This window comes from Anser brachyrhynchus (assembly GCF_964034855.1).
Source record: "Anser brachyrhynchus genome assembly, chromosome: 2".
Lineage (NCBI taxonomy): Eukaryota > Metazoa > Chordata > Aves > Anseriformes > Anatidae > Anser > Anser brachyrhynchus.
In genome coordinates, this window is record NC_137695.1 from 157,250,680 (window position 1) to 157,272,065 (window position 21,386).

The following is a 21,386-nucleotide window of genomic DNA, read 5'->3' on the forward strand; positions in this document are numbered from 1 at the left end:
AAGACCTCCAGGGATGGGGACTCAACCACTGCCCTGGGCAGCCTATTTCAGCACCACACAAGCCGTTCGGTATAGAAATTTCTCCTAATACTGAACCTAAACCTCTCCGGACACAACTTGAGGCCATCTCCCCTCATCTTATCGCTTGGTGTTTGGGAGAACAACCAAATCCCCACCTTGCTACAACCTCCTTGAAGGTCATTGTAAAGTACAATGAGATGTCCCCTGAGGTGTCTCCTGAGCCTCCTTTTCTCCAAGTTGAACAGCCCCAGCCCCTCAGCCACTTCCCAACAGACTTGTTCTCCATCAGACCAGTTCTCCACCAGACCAGTTCTCCACCAGACGTGTTCCCCATCAGACTTACTCCCCATCAGACTTGTTCTCCAGCCCCTTCACCAGCTTCATCGCCCTTTATTGGACTCGCATGAGAACTGCAGCTCTCAGACATACTTTGCTGGTATCGAACGCTGTCATTTTAGGATTCTAAATACCGGGTCTTTTCGCAAATCCTTAAATTATTCTGCCCAAGCTTAATTTTAAAAGTTTCATTTACAGAACACCAACAGCATTGTGAAAAAAAAAAAAAAAAAAAAGTTGTTTAAATGACTTTACTCTTGTCTGGAAATCGGTTGATCACATATAAATAGCAGAGGGGGGAAATGGTAGAATTTGTTATGTTTACAAAGTCACCTAGAAATTAGGAAGTGGGAATTTATCATAAATGGCTTTTTCCACATCGTTATTTTAATACATATATATATTTTTTTACACACGTACGTTTAGCCAAGCAACGACACCCTAGGTGCCAGCACCGCTGGTGCCATCCACCTAGGTGCCACCCACGAGGTGTGGCCGTATTTTTGGGGTAGAACAGTAACAAAACGCGACCCCGCGTGGTGCAAGGCAGCGGCCGGCCCCTCAGCCCCGGCCCGCGCTCAGGCGGCACCTCCCCGTGAGGGGGCAGCGGGAAATGGCCGCCGCCTCGCCTCCTCCCGCCTCCCCGCCGCGATTGGCGGAGCTCCTCTCCTCCCCGCCCGCCGATTGGCCAGCGGCGCTGTCACCTTCTTCCCGTCCCCATTTTCGGCTCTGCGATTGGCTGAGGGCGCTGATATAAAGCCGCCCCTCAGGAGCAGCCGTCTTTTCCTCGCTGGCCGCACAAGGTGCTGTGTCCTTCACACGAAGCTAAGGCCGTTCCACCCCGGCGACTGGCACCGCGCCCCCCACCACCATGGCCTCCGTCTCCGAGCTCGCCTGCATCTACTCCGCCCTCATCCTGCACGACGACGAAGTCACCGTCACGGTGAGTGCGCGGCCCCGGCGCCACAAGATGGCGGCCGGCCGCGGCATGGCGGCGGCGGGGGCCCGGCGAGGGGTGGCCTCCTCCTCCTTCTCCCCCTTCCCTCGGAGCCGTCCCCTCATCGCTGGCCTCGTTGCAGGAGGACAAAATTAACGCCCTCATCAAGGCGGCCGGAGTCAACGTGGAGCCCTTCTGGCCGGGGCTCTTCGCTAAGGTAAGGGGGGGGTTGGCGGGGAAGGGGCTCGGGGGGTGAAGCGAAGCTCGCCCCGCGGTAACGAGGCCGTGCCGGGTGCTTTCTCCTCAGGCTTTAGCCAACATCGACATCGGCAGCCTCATCTGCAACGTGGGAGCTGGCGGCGGGGCTCCGGCTGCGGCTGCTCCTGCGGGCGGGGCTGCGCCTGCGGGCGGCGGGGCTGCCCCGGGTAAGTGGGGTGCTGGGTCCGGCTGCCTGGGCTGGAAACGGCCGGGTGAAACCCTGGGCTGAAATGCTCTTGGTAGCTTGGGAGTCAGCGTGCGGGTGGGAGAGAGCAAAACCATGCCTCACCCTCAGTAATAAGGCTGGAGTCATCCTTCGAATTAGCGCGTGGGGCTGGGGTTACCTCAGAGCTGAGGCTGCCTTGTATGTTGTCAGGATGTGATGGCTGGAGTGCGCCTGCTCTGTGAAGCCTTGGGTTTGATGGGAGTTCTGAAGGCACAGTGCCACTTGCTTGGTAGCAGAAACATCACTCTTCCTGGGCCATTAAGATTAGAGGTTAAAAGAAAATTCTGCACGCAGGGTGGTGAGGCCCTGGCACAGGCTGCCCAGAGGAGCTGTGGATGCCCCATCCCTGGAGGTGCTCAAGGCCAGGCTGGATGGGGCCCTGAGCAACCTGATCTAGTGGGAGGTATCCATGCCTATGGCAAGGGGGTTGGAACTAAATGATCTTTGAGGTCCCTTCCAACCCAGGCCCTTCTATGATTAGTAAGTTATGATTGTCTAGGTTTGCTTCTTGTTAACTCTTCTAGCGTGTGACTTTTGTGAGTTGATGCAAATGGAAGAATTCTCACCATTTCTTCTTTTCTAGCTGAAGAGAAGAAAGAGGAGGAAAAGAAAGAAGAATCAGAGGAATCTGATGATGACATGGGCTTTGGTCTTTTTGACTAATTAGTTTTGTACCTGCCTGTAATAAAGAAGCATTGAACTGTTTGGTTGTCTCTTAAATGCTGGAAGGGAGCGGATGAAGGCTGGCCACACTACCTGCAGTTCCAAAAACTGCTGCCACTGAATGCTGGCCTAGGGTTTTACTACCCGCCATGCTGGGTCTTCACCCACAGCAGCAGCAGAGGTGTAGCACAGCGACAGTTACAGCTCTTAATTGCATTCCCAGCACGTGGATAAAGGTGTGAACGTAATTGCAGTGAGTATGGGATGTGTTCAGGTTTAGCAGGAGTGTTACTACTTGCTGTACTACCTGTGCTGCAGTCAGGAGCTGCTTGTGCAGTGGCCTCCTGGGAAGCTGCAGCACCCCACCAATTCTTAGCTCATGGTACCAGGCAATTGAACCTGCTCGTGAATGGAGTAATGTAAAAGCATTACAAAAAAACATTCGAATTGGGCTTATCCAGAGCACCTGAGTCAAGGTAGGGCAGATCTTTAAACGTGTAACAAAATATTAAATGAAAGTTAGTTACGCATTAATAAAGTGTTCGGTGCATTTAAGGACTCGAAGCTGTGTTGGAGGGGTGTTGTGTAGCTGGATGAAGGGTGGTAGCACTACACTGCCCCATCCCACAAAACCCCAGACTTTTTGTGGGGAAGATGCAGGCACCTGGGGAAGTGAGGTCTGGTCCTGATGGGGACCCCTGGTGGCGGTAGACCCTGCAACCCCATTGCTGCTGAGAGCTTCCAGAATAACCCTGCAGCTGCTACTTCCCCTACCTCCATCAAAGAAACGGCCCTCTGCAAAAACTGATTTTAAAAGGCTAAAGGAGCATAAGAGACATCCCATAATCACAACTCACACGGCCGATAACACCAACTGACTTGTTCCTGTGCTTAGAAATAAAACTGCTTTGTGGAAGGTGACTAAGAACCTTTGATTTCTTCCTTGGATGCTCGCTGTTGCACCTCCTGAATTGACCTTCTGAAATTTCAGGGAAAGGTAGGGAGAGCTCTCCAAGCAGACAGAATGTGGAAGGGCTGCTGTAAAACACACACAGACAAAAAAAAAAAATAGAGCCAGCCTTTCACTGGTAACACCTTTTTAATAGGTCAAAGTAACTGTACAGTTCATTATATTCTTCCTGAGAATAATTTATATCCCTCAACAGCAAAAAGGGAGTGTGGTTTTTATTTTAACAGAACAGATGGCATAACTGGAAAAAACCAAGGAAAATCTAATTACACTGCTCTACTGTAACTCCTCCCAGGCAAGATAGACAAAAGGATGGGTTAGTTAACTACAGTGGGTTTAAAATATTCAACATGGCTTTAATCTGTCTTTATAAATTATATAAAAATGGGGGGCATGAATGGTTACAGAACTCCTCTAAATGCAGCTCTGAATTGCTCTGGTACAAAGCAGCATTTTTGCTTCCAAGGAAAACAACGTTGCTACAAAAAAGAACTGGCACGTTATTCTGGTGAAAAAGACGAGAGTTTTCAGTTGTGTCCTACAGCTAGTTCCAACCAAATGCATCACACGTTCACGTAAAAGTAAAAGGCAGGAAGATGAAGAGGGCTTTTAGTTCGTCTTGAAATGACCGACGTCTTGAAAATATAGCTTTTTATTTTCTTTCTCTGTAAATTGTGATTAGCATATTGCGACGTAAGTGTTCTAATAAAAAAAAATTCCAGTCTGGATAGTTCATATACTGTGGGCAAGAATTCTCAGCCCTGAGGTTTCCCAGAATTCTTCTTCACAATATCTTTCTCCGCTCTGCTGCTCGAACAGTTCTGGCTCCGAGACTCTGCGGCAGCTCGGGGCTAAGCGTGGCCGATGCGATGGGAGCAAAACCGAATCGCGCCCCGAAGCCGCGATTTCCCAAGGGCCTCTGTACAGACTTCGGCTGCTGCCGACGCCGCTTCTTCAATCCCAGACCAGCTTGGCTTTGAAAAACTGGGTTAAACTTTTGTCACGGGAGAGAACCGACAGCTGTCAGTCAGCTGAAGCAAGAGTCGCTGGAAAGCCAGGACTGCACCGGGTTAATCCTCGCTGCTGGTGGAAGGTGGAACATCATCCTTTCGCAAGCAGAATTCTTTCAGACTGCTGAAACTCTTCCCTCAGTACTTAGTGCGGTCTGGACTGGCTGATCATTTTCAGTCTGGCTTGATCAATGACATCCAGCAAGTTTTTGGCATCCACGGCCAGAGCGTGAGCGGCCGTCAGCATCTGCTTTTTGTACTCCTGCTGCAGGCTGGTCATGACGTACTGCTGGGCCAGCTTCATCTTGTTAATGAGCTCGGCCAGGTCCGAGTTCAGCAGCTTCTGGGCCATCTCAATCTGCAACAACAAGACTCGGTCAGCTGCGTAAATCGGTAGAAATCACTCAGGACAGAGCAACCTCTCCCTGAGCGAGGGCATCCCCCCAGGGAAACCCCACCAGCCCCTGCCTGAGGTTTCCCCTTGGAGCTGGAGCCACCGCGTGGAGCAGGTGAAATTGCTACACAGGATGATTCTCTAAGACGGCACGTAACGATTCTCTGGCTTTCTCACTATCACGCTCAAGGTTTTGGAGGAAAATGGTTTTATTCCTGACTCTCCTCAACTTCACCGAAAGATCTGTCATTCCTCATCCCAAACGAGGCTACTAAGGGATATTTTCTCATCAAAAGCTCCCAGCTGCACCAAGCTATGCTCAATTACCTGTTTAATGACTTTGTGCGCAAGCTGTGTTCAATCAAAGATTCAATCTGTACCAAGAATTAGCGCCCAGATGGTCTCCCTGCGCTCCGGTTCTGATTTGGTGTAAGCACTGCTGACAATTTTTACTTAAACTGTGCACGTGTGCGTGCTGTATGCTCCATCCAGTGTGAGCATCTTCACTTGTAAAAACCTACATCCACACAGCGCTTAGGTTCTAATAAACTTGATTTCATGAAGAAATCTGAGAGCTCACAGCGCTTACTAAATCCAAATGCGTGCGTGCAAAGAAGAGAGAGCCAAAACACATCCAGTAGCTGAGGGTAACTTGGAAGACAGGGACCGAGCAGCACGCGAGCGGAGCTGTACCCACCTCTCTGTGGGTGCTTGCAGGAAGCACCGGCAGGGTCTCATCTACCGTTGCCAGCAAGGTTCTCAGCGCCAAACCGACCTCCTAAGGAGAAAAGTAAGTAAATAAGGAAATAGAACAGACACGGGACACGGACCCTTGCTTTGATTCCGTCACCCCTCTCATGTACACCACGACAAAACCAGACAAAGCTCCAGCACTGCCTGCACGTTACCCCGCACGACCACAAAAAGCTTTTCTACTTCCGACTTTCCAGAAAGTTTCCTCTCCCATCGCTTGTACCACGAATTCTGTCATTCAGGAGCGAAATAAAACCCTGATCTCCGAAGTTCCTCCTCACCTTTACCATGGGCACGTACTCCTCTGGCGGAGCTGGCTGTATTTTACTGGACATTTCGATGACTGCTTTCACCAGCCCGGTTACATTCTCATAGACTTTGTCGTTGGAGCGGTCCAGGTTGGCCGTGGGAGGAGGGCTGATTTCCTGCGGCTGAATCTGGAAGCAGAGAGGGGTTGTTGAACCTCCTGTCCCCAGCAGATGGGGCTCAGCAACCTCCCAACCTCCGGGCTCGTGTTCGCAACAGCCACCCTGTCCCTGCTGAACACGCTCGTCCTTGGGGCTGAAGGAAGTTTCCTTCATTTCTGACTAAACCTGATCTGTGAAACGACACTGAGGGATTTTACCAAAAAGCCTCTGAAGAGCTCCCAGTCTAACTCCCACAACAACAAAAAAAATAAGGTGAGGAACGAGGAGCACGGAGTACCTGGCACATCTGAGTGCACCGATGGACAAAGTCCCTTTACAACAACGGGGTATCGGGTCCCTTGTTCCACAAAGTCCTCTTTTTTCACAGCAAATTAACAAAACCGGTGTCACCAGCAGAGGTGGGACACCCCAAATGTGTTCATCAGCTCGTTTCCTACAGATGAGGGAAAATCCAACAGGTTCCAAGTCCTGTACAGCTGCAGACACCCCAGTTCCCCGCAGCTCTGGGTACAACAACCCCCTGGGGGAGAGGAGGGTTGGGAAACGCCTCCTTCCTCCTGGTGCCACGGTGGTTGTCCTCCCTGCAGCTCTGGGATCAGCTCCCGGCCCCCCCACATCGCTTCCAGCCGGTCCCAGCTACAAGAGACGCTTCACTGGAAGCATTCACACCGCTGAAAGGACAAAACACTTGGGCGAGGCTTTGTCTAAGGAAGGAGCGCAGGATTTAGAGCATCGGGCTTGCAAGTTTTTTGCATTTCGCTAACTGGTTATTGACAGCTGTTACGGAGATTGGGGCTGGCGCATCGATCAGAGAATACTTGAGGAAAAAGAACACGGTAATTACTTCAATCAGCAGGGAAAGGCCGTGATTCTAATTGGATTAAGCGATCGAGAAGTTACAACAGTCCTCTTGCAAAGTCGCATGCAAAGACATTTGGGAACAGGGCACGTACACACGCTCACGCACTGCTTACCCTCCATGGCTATTGTTGAGCAGAATGTGGGGGAAGGTTAAAGAAATTTACCAAAAGAAGGGAAAAAAAGAAAAACAATTATTAATAAACTCAGCAGGAAAAAAAACCAAACAAACAAACCAACAAAAAAAAAAAACCAAACCCAAACCAAAACATGTGTAGCGATAAGAGACCAGTTAAAAAGCCTGCAACAAAAACGCATCCTGAACGGTCCCGGCAGTCGTTCGGGTTAGCTCGTGGCCCCTCTGTTAGGGAAGCCCCGTGGTGCTGACACCCTGCCGTGCACCCGCGAGGAGGGGGAAGTGCTCGCCATGCGCCCATGCCGACTTTTTACTCAACACATGGGGAAGAGATCATGCAAAGCTCGACAGGAGCGAGGCAGCCTGGCAAATAGCGAAGTGGGGAGTGGAGTGAAAGGGCCTCTGCAGCGAGGGGGGGGGCGCTTCCTGGGAAACCCTGCTCCTTTGTAACACAAGCCATCCGCTACCCAGCAGGTGTAGGAAACGTTGCTTTCACCTTGCTCTTTTTTTTTTAAAATAAAAGTCATGATGGGAAACGCGCAGTCAGGTAACTGCGCGGCTCCTGTTCACGATGGCAGCCACAGCTGGGGTTAGGAACTACCAAGAGCCCGCTCCAAATGCATTCTCCCCAACCCACTGAATTCCTATGGCCATAGGACACATGACTTCAGAAAATGGACATCTGCAGTTCTTACTAATCATCATTCTCTCTTTTTTTTTTGTTTTTATAGCTAACATCAACATTATTGCTCCGCGAACTTCAACAAGTCAGGGATATCTTTCTGTGGACTGGCCGACTTTGCCTCGGTAACTGAGAACTATTTCTTGGTGCCCGCTGCCCTACAGGTCCCCTGGGGTAAGCAGTTCTAATCCCCTCCATTTGTATCCTGCAGAAAAGGGAGGATGAAATGGGAGTCCGGTGGGTGCACAGGAAATGGAGTCTGAAACGAACCCCCAAAGCATCTTCAGCGGAGGGCTGCAGACATAAAGTCACAACCTATTGCAAAATAATGAGCTCCTTTCTTGAAAGGGAATATGACAATCCCATTTCAAGAAATTACTAACAGGAAAAAGAACAAAACCAGTGCTTCTTTTCCACTGAAGGAGTTACTTAGTACATAAATCTTCTCCGTACTGATGTTTTTGGCTGCTCAGGTTTGTTTGTTGTGAAAAGGCTGTATTTCAGAAAACATTTTTTGTGTTCCAGTATCAGTAGTTAGAAAGGAAATTTTAGAGAAGCCAAATTCAGCAACACATCTGTTCCTGCTTTTTTACGTTTTCTGAGGCTTGGCGGCTTGAAAAGCACTGGCACCAGTCGATAATAATCCCACTCGAACTCGCCAGCGCTGTCAATTTATGCCGATTCTTAAATATTCAGATAATCTCAGAACAAAAGTGAGCAAGAGTGAGACAGGCAGGGGCTGAAAGATCGATTTGTGCCAAACACATTGCTTTGGGGGCCAGTTTTGAACCTCATGGTCAGAGGAACTGCATTTTTTCCTGAATTTTCTCAAAATCAGCATCAGCTACATCTGTGCCTACCGTAATACGGATTCCGATTTTCTACTCTAGGCTTGGCAGGGCTCTGATTAGCACGAGGTTCTCCTTCCGTGAGGAACTGCACTACTAACACTGGCTGTCGTAGTGCAGCAGGGATGGCCCCAGCATATTTACAGGAGCCTGCACTCTAACGCTGACATTGCTCTCTTCTGAGGGAACGGCTCGAGTGCAAATACTGGTGGCAGCCGCTGACAGAGGGGCAGCAGCAGCAGAAGGGGTCCTGCCTGCACGCTCTGGTCAGTAATGCCACGGTCAGACCTTTGGGAGGGTATTTGTCTAGCCACAGAGGCTGGAAAGTAACCTGCGGTGTGTCTGCATCATTTCTGGTAGAGCAGTGCTGATGGAGAAGCCGCAGTCAGTATTATACCTAACTCCTGGAAATTGCTAATAGCAGAAATAGCTCCACTGGTTCCCCTCGGGAGGCCCCGGGGTCATTTGTTTCTGATTAGGAAGGTAAACGAGTCCCAAAGGCAGGGAAAAAAAAACCTGGAGACGTGATTTTAGAAGTCACTGACACTCTTAAGGACCGGTTCCACTTACTCCAGCTGCAAGAGGAAACAGGGCACAGTTTCACACAGCCCTGCAGCACCTCTCTGCTAGACAACTCCACAAAGTTTCACTCCTGGTTTTATTGCCTATTTACTGGAGATGAGACAACAAATACAAAAATATCTCAGTCACAGGTCAGAAAGTCCTGACCACACCATTTCCTCTCCTTCCTTGCTCCCCAGAGCCAGCAGGGTTTTGGGAATCGTGGTGCTGCAACAAGAGCTTTTGGGAGCACCACAGCTCAGACGCGTTTCCCCTCTGTGTGACTGAGGGCCCGGACACCGTGGTAATACCTGAGTAACTGGGGCTGGATCCTGGGTGTGCTGAGCTCCTTCCTGCTCAGCAGAACTCCTGAGCAGGAAGGCTGGGTCCGTGTGAGAGAGATCATACACCCCTCAGACCAGAAATAAGCTCACCTGGGAAAGGTTCTAGGTGAGGAACGTGCTGAATCAGTCCTGGAGGATACGAACCAACCAGTTAACTCCCTGGAGAGCTGCCAGCGCGCGACAACATCTACTTGGGAAGTTTAGTCACTTTTGCTTTCCATGGTCTCTCCTTCAGGAACAGCTAACTGTCTCTGAGGGGCAACGTTTCATTTTCTGAAACGTGTGCTAGTTTAATTTTCGTGTGATACCGAGCACTGTACCTTCACGCCTTCGTTGTAGCTGTCCACAGGGCTGTTGAGGCTTGCGAGGCTGCCCAAATGGCCGGGGGCTCCGGGCCGGGGAGGTTTCTTTGGCGGAGCTGTGTGATCTGGTGAAGAAAACCTGCATTTTAGAGGACCAGCGCATCAGATGTACCTGCATAATTCTGGTCTGTCAACATTACAGAGGCTACTCCTGCTTTATTCTACTGCCAGAGGAGCTGTACGTCGTAACGTCTTACAGAAAATCCACTGTTTGCGTGGGTTACACGTTAATCTGTGTTTCTATTCAAGAAAAGCAGAGACAAAAAAAGGTTGTGGAATTCATCAAGTCTCCCTGTAATGAAGAGGACACGGCCATTTTAGTAAGGTACATCGAAAATCCCCCTGTAGGGAACCCTCCTACTCACTCAGGGCACCTAACCCAGAGCTGAGAGGTGCTTACCACCTCTACCAGTACCCCAGCTGAGTGCCCCGCATGCTGTGTGTCTGGGAAATCAGGCCTCTTCCTGGCAGAAGTCCTGGGCATGACTCACTTGAAGACAGAGAAACCTAAATTTAGTCGTCTACCTGTGCTTTACATGTCTGAACTCCACACGCAGTGGAGTCCTACACAGTGATTCAGCTTCCTCTAGGCTTCCCAGCTGTTGAAACACCTTCTTGGATTTGTTGACTACGTCTCTGGGAATTTAAGCACTGACTGCACCGAAACATCTCCGTGTGTGGTTATCTGGAATCGAATCCAGCCTTGTATGGAAATACTGGAAAGCGTCTTTGTTCACTGCTGCTGCTACAAGACTTGTAATCCGGGATTCAAGGGGACATTGTATGATTTTACTGCTTACCTGGTTTCCCCACCGGCTGATATATGTGCTGGTTACCAGCCTATAAAATAAAATACACATTTATAGTAGTTAGTACAGTGCTCACGATTTCACGAGCAGAATCTCAACCAACTGGAAATAGCCAGTTCTCAGCCCATTTCCCAGCAGTTAAAACCCTTCCATATTCACCGTAATCTCTTAATTACATTATTTATACAGCAAGGAAAGTTATTTTCATTTATGTTGTAGTGTTCACAACAGCCCTGCCCTGTACATGACAGTTTATCCCTCACTATTAACCAAATGTGGTGGCATATTTACAATATCTTTTGCTCTCCATTCAGGGATCAAACTGTAGAAGTCATGGTGCTGATGAAGGAATTGCAGTGCAGCACTTAGAGGACTATTTCTGCACTGGGGAAGAGCATCAATGAAGGTAACAGAGCTTCTGAGCTGTGAAGCTCTTAATCAAGGTCAATTTGTTTATTCATTTAATGATAGATTCAAGTGAATTTCCTTGGTAATTATGTTTATACAACCTCAGGCCAAGAAAGATGAAAATCTGTTTGGTCACAACCAAATTAATACTTTATGCAAAACTTGTCATATTAAAAAACACACGAAAATGTTACAATCAAAACAGACTAATTTTATGCAAGTGTATCTGTGTAAAGGAGTTTCCATTGCAAAATAAGACACTGAAGGCAGTTAGAATTTAATATGCCCAGTAATAAAACATTTCAAGAAGGCATTCGTTTATAAAATAAAGACCGCTTTCTGCAAAGCCAGAATAGCTCTTTGCATCAAACCTAAGGAAGCTGCTTTTTCAACATGCTAAAAAATGGCAATAAGGAATCCCTGAGCTCCCTTTTAATGGTGTGAAAGCACAGTAGCTGCTTCAGTTCGACTTCAGCTCCGGATAATGCTATCACAAAGCGCTGCCTTAAAATGTTAATTCACTTCCTTTTCTGATCTTTTAAGCACGGTTTTTGAATCTCTCACATTGTCTGTTTTCAGAAACACACCCAGGTAATAGGAACAGCAGCAGTACACTCACTGTTCCTCAGCTTCTAACTTCATAGCTGCCTCCTTTCTTCACTAACACAACTACGACTGTGACAAACCAAGCACCTTCCTTGCCCAACAGCATGCAGGTCTGCAGGAGATCCTCTAAACGGACCTGAGAAGCTCCCATCTTGCCAACGGGATCATCGTCCCGTTAACGAACCTGAAGGACACTCACCATTTCAGTTCAGCATTTATTCAAAGCTTTGGCCTGGCATTTTTAGAAATTAATGTTAGGGTTTTAAAACTGCAGGCAGGTCTGACAAGGCTTCTGTGGTTAGGGCTGCCCAGCGCTTCCTGAGGCCTCTTTTGAGCTGCTCAAAACTTTTCCCAATTTTAACTGCAAGAACTGAAAATTCCCACGCTAACTCTACTTCTAGCTCATTTCTAGCAGTTTGCTGTGGAAAACTGTGGCCAGAAGCAAAACGTTCAGGATGTAGGGTCACACAAAACTATATCGCGTGGGGAGAACTCCTAAGAGAGACGCCAAGCAGTTCTCACAAGTTCCATAGATGATATTCTAGCAGGAGGAGGAATCAAAGCTCCAACGTCCTGACACTCTCCTGCTGTTACCACGTCTCTCTGAAACCCATCGGCCGATCATCTCACACACAAATCCATCTGCTCTCTGCCAGCCCCATCGCCATCAGCTGTGTCACTGACTTTGTGAACTCTGCTATTTCAAATCTGAGAACCCTGGGGGGAAGAGGTGGGGGGGAGAGGGAAAGGAGGCTTAGTTCACTGAAAGAGTTCGTGCATTTTTCCTTCCAGAAAATTATTAAAAATATGTGTTGAAAGAAATGTGAGTGAAGTCATCCAGCCAAGCGCACGCCCGCTCCAACTACCACCATGACTAACCTAACAAAAACTCACTTGGTGGGAGGACTTCAATGACACCTCGGCGATCGGGATCCTACCCTTGCCACTGCCACAGAAATCTCTGTGTAATGCTGGGCAGTTGTTTAACCTGAGCTCTCCTACAAATGACTACTTATTTCTCATCCTCCCGATGAGAAACTGAGATTGACTCAGAGAAGCATCAGACATTTCCCACTGCAAATGAAGTCAGAGTCACATTTTAAATGTATCGAGAACTCTAAGAATGCAAAATCAAACTCTGGAACTGAATTAAGAGTCTCCTGTAAAACCCACTTTGGCAACGCTCTCATTTTTCTTCCCACTCTTTCAAGTGGGGTGTGAAGTTGTCCTCCCTCACCTGGGAACCTGGAACGTCCCCTACAAGCAGTTTGGGATCGGGGTGTTGGATTTTTCCTTCTAACCCTAGGCAGTCGTGTTGAAATCACAGTCAGAAAAACCAGCCTGCCAAAATGAGCTGCGCTTTTAGGTGGCTGTCAGAGGCACGGAGTTTAATCAGACCTCTGATGTGACTTCAAAATCTCCTGCTAATTTCTTGCAGCACCTTCACGAGTAGCACAAAACACAGTAATACTTCCACTTAAGAGTAAGTAAGTAAATAGAAAGATGCAACGACAGCAAGACAAAACGATCATTAATAGTCTTCAGGTTCACAGAAAAATTCTTAGCAGCTTCCAAGTACCAACAGCTATCTCTGGAGACCATGCTGCAGCGTGCCGTTAATACACTCATCTGTGACTGTGCTTTGGCTGCAAATGCAGGAAGAGCCCCTGCACTCACAGGTAGTGAAGAAAATACAGAAGCCACACTACGACTTTGGAATTGCATCCCAAACGATCGAAGGAAGTGAATTTAAAGTACTACCTTCGAAGAAATGCTTTAAAGGTGATCCCTGGAGACAAGCAATGGCTGAAGCACCAGGTTTCTATCAGTAACGGTCCCTGGCCTGACCCCCCTCTCCTATCTGCGTGATTCAGAGATTCCGATGGCAATTCAACGATCGGGGAGATGTTTTTAGTTAAACAGACGCCAGTGAAGCCAGTAAAGAAGAATACCGCAGCTGCAGCTGCTGTCTGACAATAAATGAACGGCTGTGGGGTTTATTCCATTTGTTTCAGAGCGGATCAGTTACCCTAAACAGATTCCTGGGTAATACAACAGTAACATTTACATTCCTTGTAAGAAAACCCTTCAGATATTTAAACAACTGCTGAAGTTATTTTACCCCTGCTTCCTGTTGATAGAAGTTTCAGAAAACCATCGACATTTTTAAACGAAAGGCCCAATTAGACACCGCACAAGCTTTTAAAAATAATTGCAACATATTTGCAGAAGCATTTGTTTCGACAGCAGCTTCGAGGGGCAAGAAAACAAGCCCCAAATCCTCCCAACTGCTGCACAAACAGCTCTGCCACGGCTGCTGTTCCCACAGAAGCTGAGCTTCTTGGAAAGCTGTAGAAGCGTGTAATAACAGTGGAAACATTTAGCAAAAACTTTCAGTCATCTCCCACAATCACGACTGTACAGCGTGTACTACCAGGAAACTGCAAAGAGGGCTGGGAGACGAGAAGATCCCACACATACTTACTGGGCCCTGGAGACCTCCGTCCTCGCGGTCGATGCTGCCCCGGGAGAGCCGCACGTCGGGTTTCTGCAAGGAAAATTCACAATTTCATTGCTCTGCTTACAGATTCACGCAACGTAGGCTTAAAACCATCTTAAAAACAGGCAAATACTGTTGAAAACGTTTCGCTGACAGATACAGATGTCATTTAATTCCCCTCCCTACACTGCTGCGGCTACGTGCTCCTGTACCGACAGCTACCAAAACGCCTGGCGGGCTTCTAGACTGCTTCTCAGCACACGTGTAAAAAAGGCTTTTTGTAAGTAGTGGTAATACCGTTTCCCCAGCACAACACTGGAAAACCTGCATTTTCATTTTCTCAAAGGCAAACGTTGGGTTTTTGACTTGTTTTCCTCCCAACAGCACAATTTCAGCCACAGGATGAGGAGCGCTGCGCATTAATTCCTGTTTCCTGCTCGGGAAGGCTTATATGTACTTGGCTGCCTCGCCAAGCCTGCGAGCGGAGCCAATTACTGGAGCTCTTTAAACACTGCTTTTGGGTACAGAGATCTAATAAAGGCGCCCTGATGCACTGGTCTCCAGACACAAGCGACAAACAAATGAATTTCTACTTTATCTGCTTTAAGAAACATGGGACATGATTGTTTTACTAAGTCATAATAGGACCGCCCCAATTTTTTGTCACAGAAATTGTCCCTTTCCCTCACCTCCCCCCCAAATCCAGGTAAGTTATACTTATTCTCCGAGGACAACAGGAAACACGTGAAAAGATAAAGGAAGAGCTGATGTGCGACAAAGGGTAAGGCTGAGCTGCAGCAAAATCTGAGTGCCTTTCCGGCACAGAAAAACAAAGAATTTTGTCCCCAACACACTGGCCTACGAGACTGGATGAGTTGTTCATTAAATTCAGGAGTTCATTAAAATGCACACCTACGTCTGTGCAAATACAGCCTCTTTCTTAAGTCTGAATGCACGTATACATTACATTTCTGTAGATGCAGAATGAAGTTATTTTACTGAGAGGAATGCAGGCATGTGAATATGGATGGCAGCTACACTCACTCCATGAACGTGTTCTTTCAGGGTCAGTTTTGGGGGACAAATATACCTTCTTGTTGAAAGCTACTCAAGATCCCTTTCCTTCCTTCTTTCTAAAAGCACTAAAGAATAATTCCAATTCCCATATCCCGCTAAATGACCCTAAAAGCCATCAGGGCAGGCAGATCAATATGCTACCATTGCTCTTTTATCATTAAAACATTCATATTGTGCCGGCAGCCTGCATCAAGGGCTTATTCTTTGGGTTTTCATTCAGTCCTTCACAGATGGAGCAAGGCACAGTCAGAGACAGTCGCTGCCTGAAAGAACTTGCAGATTAAAAATAGACAAACAAAATTAGACGGGGAAATATTTAACCCCTTCTTGAACGTGAAGAACCGACACAGACAAAATTGAGCAACTTGCTCAACGTTTCTCTGAAAATTTGCGACAATTTTATAGTGAAACCTACATGGATGGATCTCCAGTTTATTTCCTTTGTGGTGATGATGAATTTTTTTCTGATGGAAATCTCATTCGATACGGATATGTCAGACATGGCAGTAGGTATCAAGTGACTGTGATTCTCATGGTATTTTTTAGCTAAATATGATTTAAGTACATGACTGAATTTCTATCACACTGATGTTCACAATTTATCACTTTCATTTCTAGCCAGAGAAGTGCCCGAAGTCTTTGGAAATGGCTGAAGGCTACTTTATTAAGGGGGTCTTCCATGATCCTTGCATTTTCAGCAATGTACCACTCCAGAAATGCCAGACTCCAAACATAATGAAATATTTAGCATTTTAGATGATTCAGAAGCACAATATGCACACCAGACCAAGTAACACCTTTCTTTCCAATATTAAAAGGAGCAGAAGAACGAAAAGTTACATTTACAGACACAATTAAGTCTTGTCCCCTCCTTGTCCTACTAACAATGTCCTACAACCCAAGGCACCACCAGCAGCAAATGTACGGCATGCAAGCGAACTTCAGGACATTGCACACATGAACCTCACACAAACACCTAGCTGCAGTCTAAGATCTGTTGCATGGGAAGGGTGTAAATACACCGAAAATATTAAAATTAACGAAGTTGTGTTGGACTAGCCCTATGCAATCGAAGCCATGGAGGGCATTGATGTTGCCCAGGCATCTCCAAGAACCTGAAAATGAAGATACCAAGTAGCAATGGGTCCGTGAGCACTTTGTACCACTACACAACACATCGGCATCTTAGCAATCTGCACGTTCACATTATGGATGGAAAGACTGAAAACCTTTACTGCTGCCTAAACACAAGCACTTTTAACCACTCTTCTCCAAACGCTCTTCTCCCTCTACCCCACCAAACCCCCAGGAGTTAGGTACACAAGGAACAAGAGAGAAATATTCAACGTACTTCTATGCCTAATGACTAACAGGAGGCACAGCTATATTTCTAACAATCAGTAACCAATATTCTGATTTATTCATTTGTATAGCTATGGAAATATCAGAGGACAAACAATTTTATAGTTAAGGTGACAACTAAGATCAAGCTCTCCTTTTACTTTTAAATATAACTTAACAGGAACTCTTCTAAGTGGCAAAACCTTTAATTTTAGCCCCCGATGCTGGCATTACATCGCAACGTGTGGCTGAATTTTTCATACTGAGCTCTTCCAGACATGTTTCATGCAACAAGTAAGCCTCACACCAAAATTCACCTGCTCCATGCTTTATGCGTTTATTTTTATGCATTTCTCCAACTTGTTGGAGCACAAGCGGTGCTCCCAGGTGTACATATAACACGTCAGGGGAAAAATCCTCAAGCTATCATTTTGGCTGTGAAGTCTCCCAGACTGAATGTAACAAGCAAGACGTCTTAGTAAGCCATGCCTAGAAGCACCCTGCTTAAACTCTTGTGTTGTCTCTTCATTTCAGAGAATGAAGCCTTTGGGAAATGGGTGATTTACGATTTCAGATTTTTCTGAAAATGTTTCTCACTTGCGAGGATATTTTTTTAGCACAGTGACTGGCCATGATGACAAGTCATCCTCAAATGTGTTTCATACTCGTCATATTATGGGACTGCCTAAACACAGAAACTTTTTTTTTATTTTTATTTTTTGGTGAAAGCAGCAACTTTACCAGACTAAAAAGTCTGGGCAACGTCTTTTCTACTTACTATTGTATCCATTACAGATATATATTCCTGGTAGGATTTTATCAAAATCTTGCAGAAAATCAAAGCCCTGAAAAAGTAAATGGCTTTCCCCCCCAATAAATAGTCTACTATCTGAAATCTTTGGAAACTTTAAGAGGACTTTTCAGACAGGATGCATATGTTGACAAACTGGAACAAAATCTATTTTATTTCCAGAATTCCCGGTCACTCACTAATAAAAGAACATGTATGTCTTGGCGTTCTCAAGACATGCCGAACTGTAACATCTCAGTGGGATTTTCTCAGGCTAAAAATTAAAATCTTATTTTAGCAACAGTTCACATCAATTATACTTGAATTGCAGTTCTCAGTGTCAGAATAGGACAAATACTAAAACCACAACTATGTGGGAATTTCAGAAAAAAAAAAAAACACAAAACCAAATACGATAAGGAAACTATGCGAGTTATTTCTTCTAAACATCACAGGAAAGAGCTCTAAATTTCTCAGCACAACGCTGTTCTATCTGCTGCGGAGTCACTAAAAGGAGCGTGCAAATACATCTTTATTTCATATAATTAAAAACAATGCCACATACCGTCAATACAACCACAACAGAAAGGTTCAAGCTGGCAATTAAATTTAAATGGGGAAGAAATTCATGGAGATGTCCCAAAAGAAGGAAATGCCTCTGCAGAGGGCTGCTTCAGAGATGGCCAGCTACAGTGTAAGAAGTTACAGGATAAAAACCACAAATTTCACTATGCTGTTGTACTTAGAATGTCACCTTGAGAAGATAACAGCGTGACAATTTCTGTCCCACAACTTCTGCTAAGCCAGCTAAGAGCTGTCAGTTAAGTTAAGCATGGCATCACCACCACCACTGGCTTCTTAACTGTGGTTACAGACGGATTCCCCTTTGGGGCCAAACTCTCTATTAAAATACAGAAGATGTGCTCTTCTAGAACCAATTAAAAAAAAATCAGGATAGTTCCTGGCAGTTCCAAACTTCTGCCAAGACCCCAAAATCAAAGTATCCTCAGAGGGCTTTTTAAAAATTATTTTAACTCAATGAATTAACTGATTTGCTTTTAAAGTACTGCTACACATGAGATCAGGGCTGGAAGGTTAACGTTTACGTGCTGTGGCCCTGATGGAGTATTTCAATCCTTCGATCCTGATTTTCTGTGCACACACACTGCAAAGGGAAGCCAGCAGGCTCGACATGAAGTGCAAGTATCTCAGGATGCGCGCCAGACTGCAGGGTAACGTGCCAAATCTTTTAGTTACAGCGAGCTGTCAGGCTATTTGTGATCATGGAGCTCTGCTTTTAGGGGTGGAGGCTGCTCATTCAGCATCTACATGCTTTGCGCTACGTAAGAGTAAAACCTTGATCAATTTTTGTAAATCTTATTTTTTTAGAGTGGAAATACCCAGATGGATGAAAAATAATATGAAAGTGCAGAACGAGAGCTTCGTGTACTTCTTGTGATGCTTCCTGTGGGAATGAGGTAACCACCCAAACATCCCAGGATATAAATGAGTGAAAATCTTGTGGACTGCAGCACCTAAAGGACTGTACAGCAAGATTCCTTGCTCAGAAAGCCAAGCAGAATTCCACCTGTTTAATGCAACGTTTGTGTGGCAGCTATCTGACCCATCTGCCTTGCACAGACAGCATCTTCTGTGGCTGCCCGCACCACGTGTGAAACGCTGCAATGCTTCGTCTTTGCTTCGACTTCTTCAAAAATAATTCACAGATTTCTGTCTCCTTCCTAGAGGTATTTCGTCCAGGACAGCATGAAAAATTGCAGGTTTAATCAGTGTCCATTAAACACCTGGTGTGCGGTGTCCCTTCTGTATCAGGCGATGGGACGGGGTGTAGTCCTGAAGGAAACAACCCTCCCCACCTTCCCTGTTCTCTTCTTACCTCCCAGTGAATAAATTTGATTCAATTTAAAATTTAAGATGTTCTTTACTGCTCAGTTTTTACACAACAGATTTATTTTTATTCAGGAGCTTCCCATGAAGAGAGATGTTTGTTTTCTCTTTTTCCGGCAGGATCTCAGAATTTTGGATTCTATTTAAGACTGCAGCTTGCAAACATTTCTATCTCCTCTCAAGTACTGACTGGTTGTGTGTTCTCAAAGGACCAGTTTCAGACAAACTGCTTACACAGATAACATCCCCTCTGAAGACTGGTACATTTCCATTTCAATGCCACTGCGATTTTGTTCTTCATCTGGGGTCTCTCTTCTAGCACACACAGCATCAGCGCTGTTTGTGCTTGTGCTAACATGCTTTGAGTTGTATTTTGTCTTTGTAGAAGCAGCAATAAATTTTGAGTCATGAGCGTGCTGCTGTTACTCTAGGGAAATAAAAATTGTACTAACAGAAACCCCAGCGAGGCCCTTTCGTCTTGCAGCGTCTCACATTAAATGATTTGCAGTTACTCCTCCGTGAGTCCAATTCTCGGCAGTAGAAGTGTGATATGCTGTAGGAGTCTGAAGGCTGTGTAAATAGGGGCTGCTTTTGAAAGCAGTCAGTTTAAACTAAGTACACTAGACTGCAGTTACATAAGTTAAAAATTAAATTCTGGCTCTCCTCTCTCTATTGTTCTCTGTGCTCAAAGGGAAAAATATTCTTCTGAAACCTATAGCAGGGAAGGGAGGGCCACGCTTCAGCCAAACAACGTGACCAAAATCTAAAGGTCAGTTTTCCTGCAGAAAGCAGGAAAAGCAAGTGAGAGACATGACATCGACTTTGAGAGAGCAAGTTGCTCTCCTCCTTAAATCACTTGGAGCACAATTAGGGAAGTCCCTTCTCCTGAGAGAAGAAACGTCACCTCTTTACTAGAGGCCATGGGACAAGGAGTGTGTGTGTATACTATATATATATATATATATATATATATAAAATAATATATATATTTCTACACTGTATGTAGTTTGGACTCTCCTGTATAAACTCTGGATATTCTTCAGGAAAAGTGCAAGGCCTCTGGGAGTGCCTCCCCTCAGCAACTTTTCTAACATCTTTATTTTTTCAGGGCTAACCCTAGAAAACTATGCTCCTTTTCCATGAAACACCCACCTATAAACTGAAGCTTCCTCTGACACGTATCATGCTACGGGTTCACATACACCCTTTGGCTATCATGGCTCAGCTTTTGACAGTGTGTAAATGTGTAATAGGCATTCAAATGTAAGCCCCAAGTCTGTGTGGTCAACATGTTAGCGCAGAAGGACAAAACTCTCATGAATTCCAATTCCCCATTTTGGCCATTTAAGTTCACACTTAACTTCCTCTCGATCTTTCTCTGCTTTTTGCCTTTTTAACTTTCTAAGGTTTACACCAACCGAATTCGGTGCTGGCAAACTGCAGAGCTGTAGAACTGGTCACAAGTTCACAGGTTTTCCTTTAAGCAGGATGTGGCAGCAGTGATGGTGTCTCTCCAGCAGTGAAGACTATTAGAGGCCAAAAGAAAAATCAACGAGTCCCTCCTCAGGCAGCAATCTGTGGGATGGTGACCTGGCACCACATCCTGAACCTCAGGACCACATCCTGATGGTCCTGAGGTTGAACCAAAGCAGAATACCAAGTGCTACGATTAATTATCACCTATCCAGCAATGTCAAAGGTCCCACGTAACCCAGTGCCACCACCTGAAGTCACAAATGCCTCATTCTCAGAGGCGTTCTATTAAAAGGCATCCTCAGGAGCAATATGTTAATCCCTCAAAAAGTTCTTGACAGTGATTTAAGTTTGAATCCACGATTTGACCTACTAAGCTTGTGAAAATCACAAGCAATCAGTGCTGCTCGAGACTGGAAAAGCGAATGCCTAAATTAGGCAAGAATTTTTCCTTTCCCCTCCCTCTCTTCAATCTTGCAATAAATTGGACAAAGCAATCTGGGTTCAGTGGTTTTTCTACTATCATCCAACGGCAAGCTGCAAATTCCCACGTGTATGTACAGAGAAACACGTCAAAACCAAGCTGTTAATCAAAAGTAACAACTCCAGCACGATTTGGATCATGGCTAGAACATGTAATGGGCATGTGGGCATCACCAGTAGCTCTCAACAGCATGTAGAGATTTA

General features: G+C 46.1%; 2 protein-coding genes and 1 long non-coding RNA gene across 15 annotated transcripts in view; 2 read left to right on the forward strand and 1 right to left on the reverse strand.

Annotated features, from left to right (window-relative positions):
• The first annotated feature begins 1,101 nt into the window (after positions 1-1,101).
• RPLP1 (ribosomal protein lateral stalk subunit P1) lies at positions 1,102-2,483 on the forward strand. Its single transcript, XM_080582122.1, has 4 exons — positions 1,102-1,300; positions 1,437-1,511; positions 1,602-1,719; positions 2,362-2,483. The coding sequence occupies exons 1-4, from the start codon at positions 1,229-1,231 to the stop codon at positions 2,439-2,441; spliced, it is 345 nt and encodes a 114-aa protein (XP_080438248.1). The 5' UTR covers positions 1,102-1,228; the 3' UTR covers positions 2,442-2,483.
• Positions 2,484-3,521: 1,038 nt separating this feature from the next.
• PTK2 (protein tyrosine kinase 2) overlaps positions 3,522-21,386 on the reverse strand; it is a 203,892-nt gene continuing 186,027 nt past the window's right edge. For all 13 annotated transcript variants that reach the window (XM_080582103.1, XM_080582105.1, XM_080582104.1 and 10 more), the window contains 6 exons: positions 14,096-14,158; positions 10,588-10,627; positions 9,746-9,852; positions 5,850-6,005; positions 5,513-5,593; positions 3,522-4,779 (listed from right to left, as the gene is read on the reverse strand). In XM_080582103.1, coding sequence (XP_080438229.1) covers positions 4,567-4,779; positions 5,513-5,593; positions 5,850-6,005; positions 9,746-9,852; positions 10,588-10,627; positions 14,096-14,158 — 660 coding nt within the window. In that variant the 3' untranslated portion in view covers positions 3,522-4,566. The remainder of the gene's footprint in view (positions 4,780-5,512; positions 5,594-5,849; positions 6,006-9,745; positions 9,853-10,587; positions 10,628-14,095; positions 14,159-21,386) is intronic.
• LOC308190544 lies at positions 6,012-20,186 on the forward strand. The gene is made up of 3 exons (XR_013947308.1): positions 6,012-8,786; positions 10,911-11,002; positions 18,708-20,186. It is a non-coding gene; the product is annotated as an uncharacterized lncRNA (long non-coding RNA).

Bases quoted from the DNA above. Each gene is read 5' to 3' on its own strand.
- RPLP1 (XM_080582122.1), top strand. From the start codon at position 1,229: ATGGCCTCCGTCTCCGAGCTCGCCTGCATCTACTCCGCCCTCATCCTG. The intron at 1,301-1,436 runs GTGAGTGCGCGG...GCCTCGTTGCAG, and splicing joins ACGACGAAGTCACCGTCACG to GAGGACAAAATTAACGCCCT. The intron at 1,720-2,361 runs GTAAGTGGGGTG...CTTCTTTTCTAG, and splicing joins GGGCGGCGGGGCTGCCCCGG to CTGAAGAGAAGAAAGAGGAG.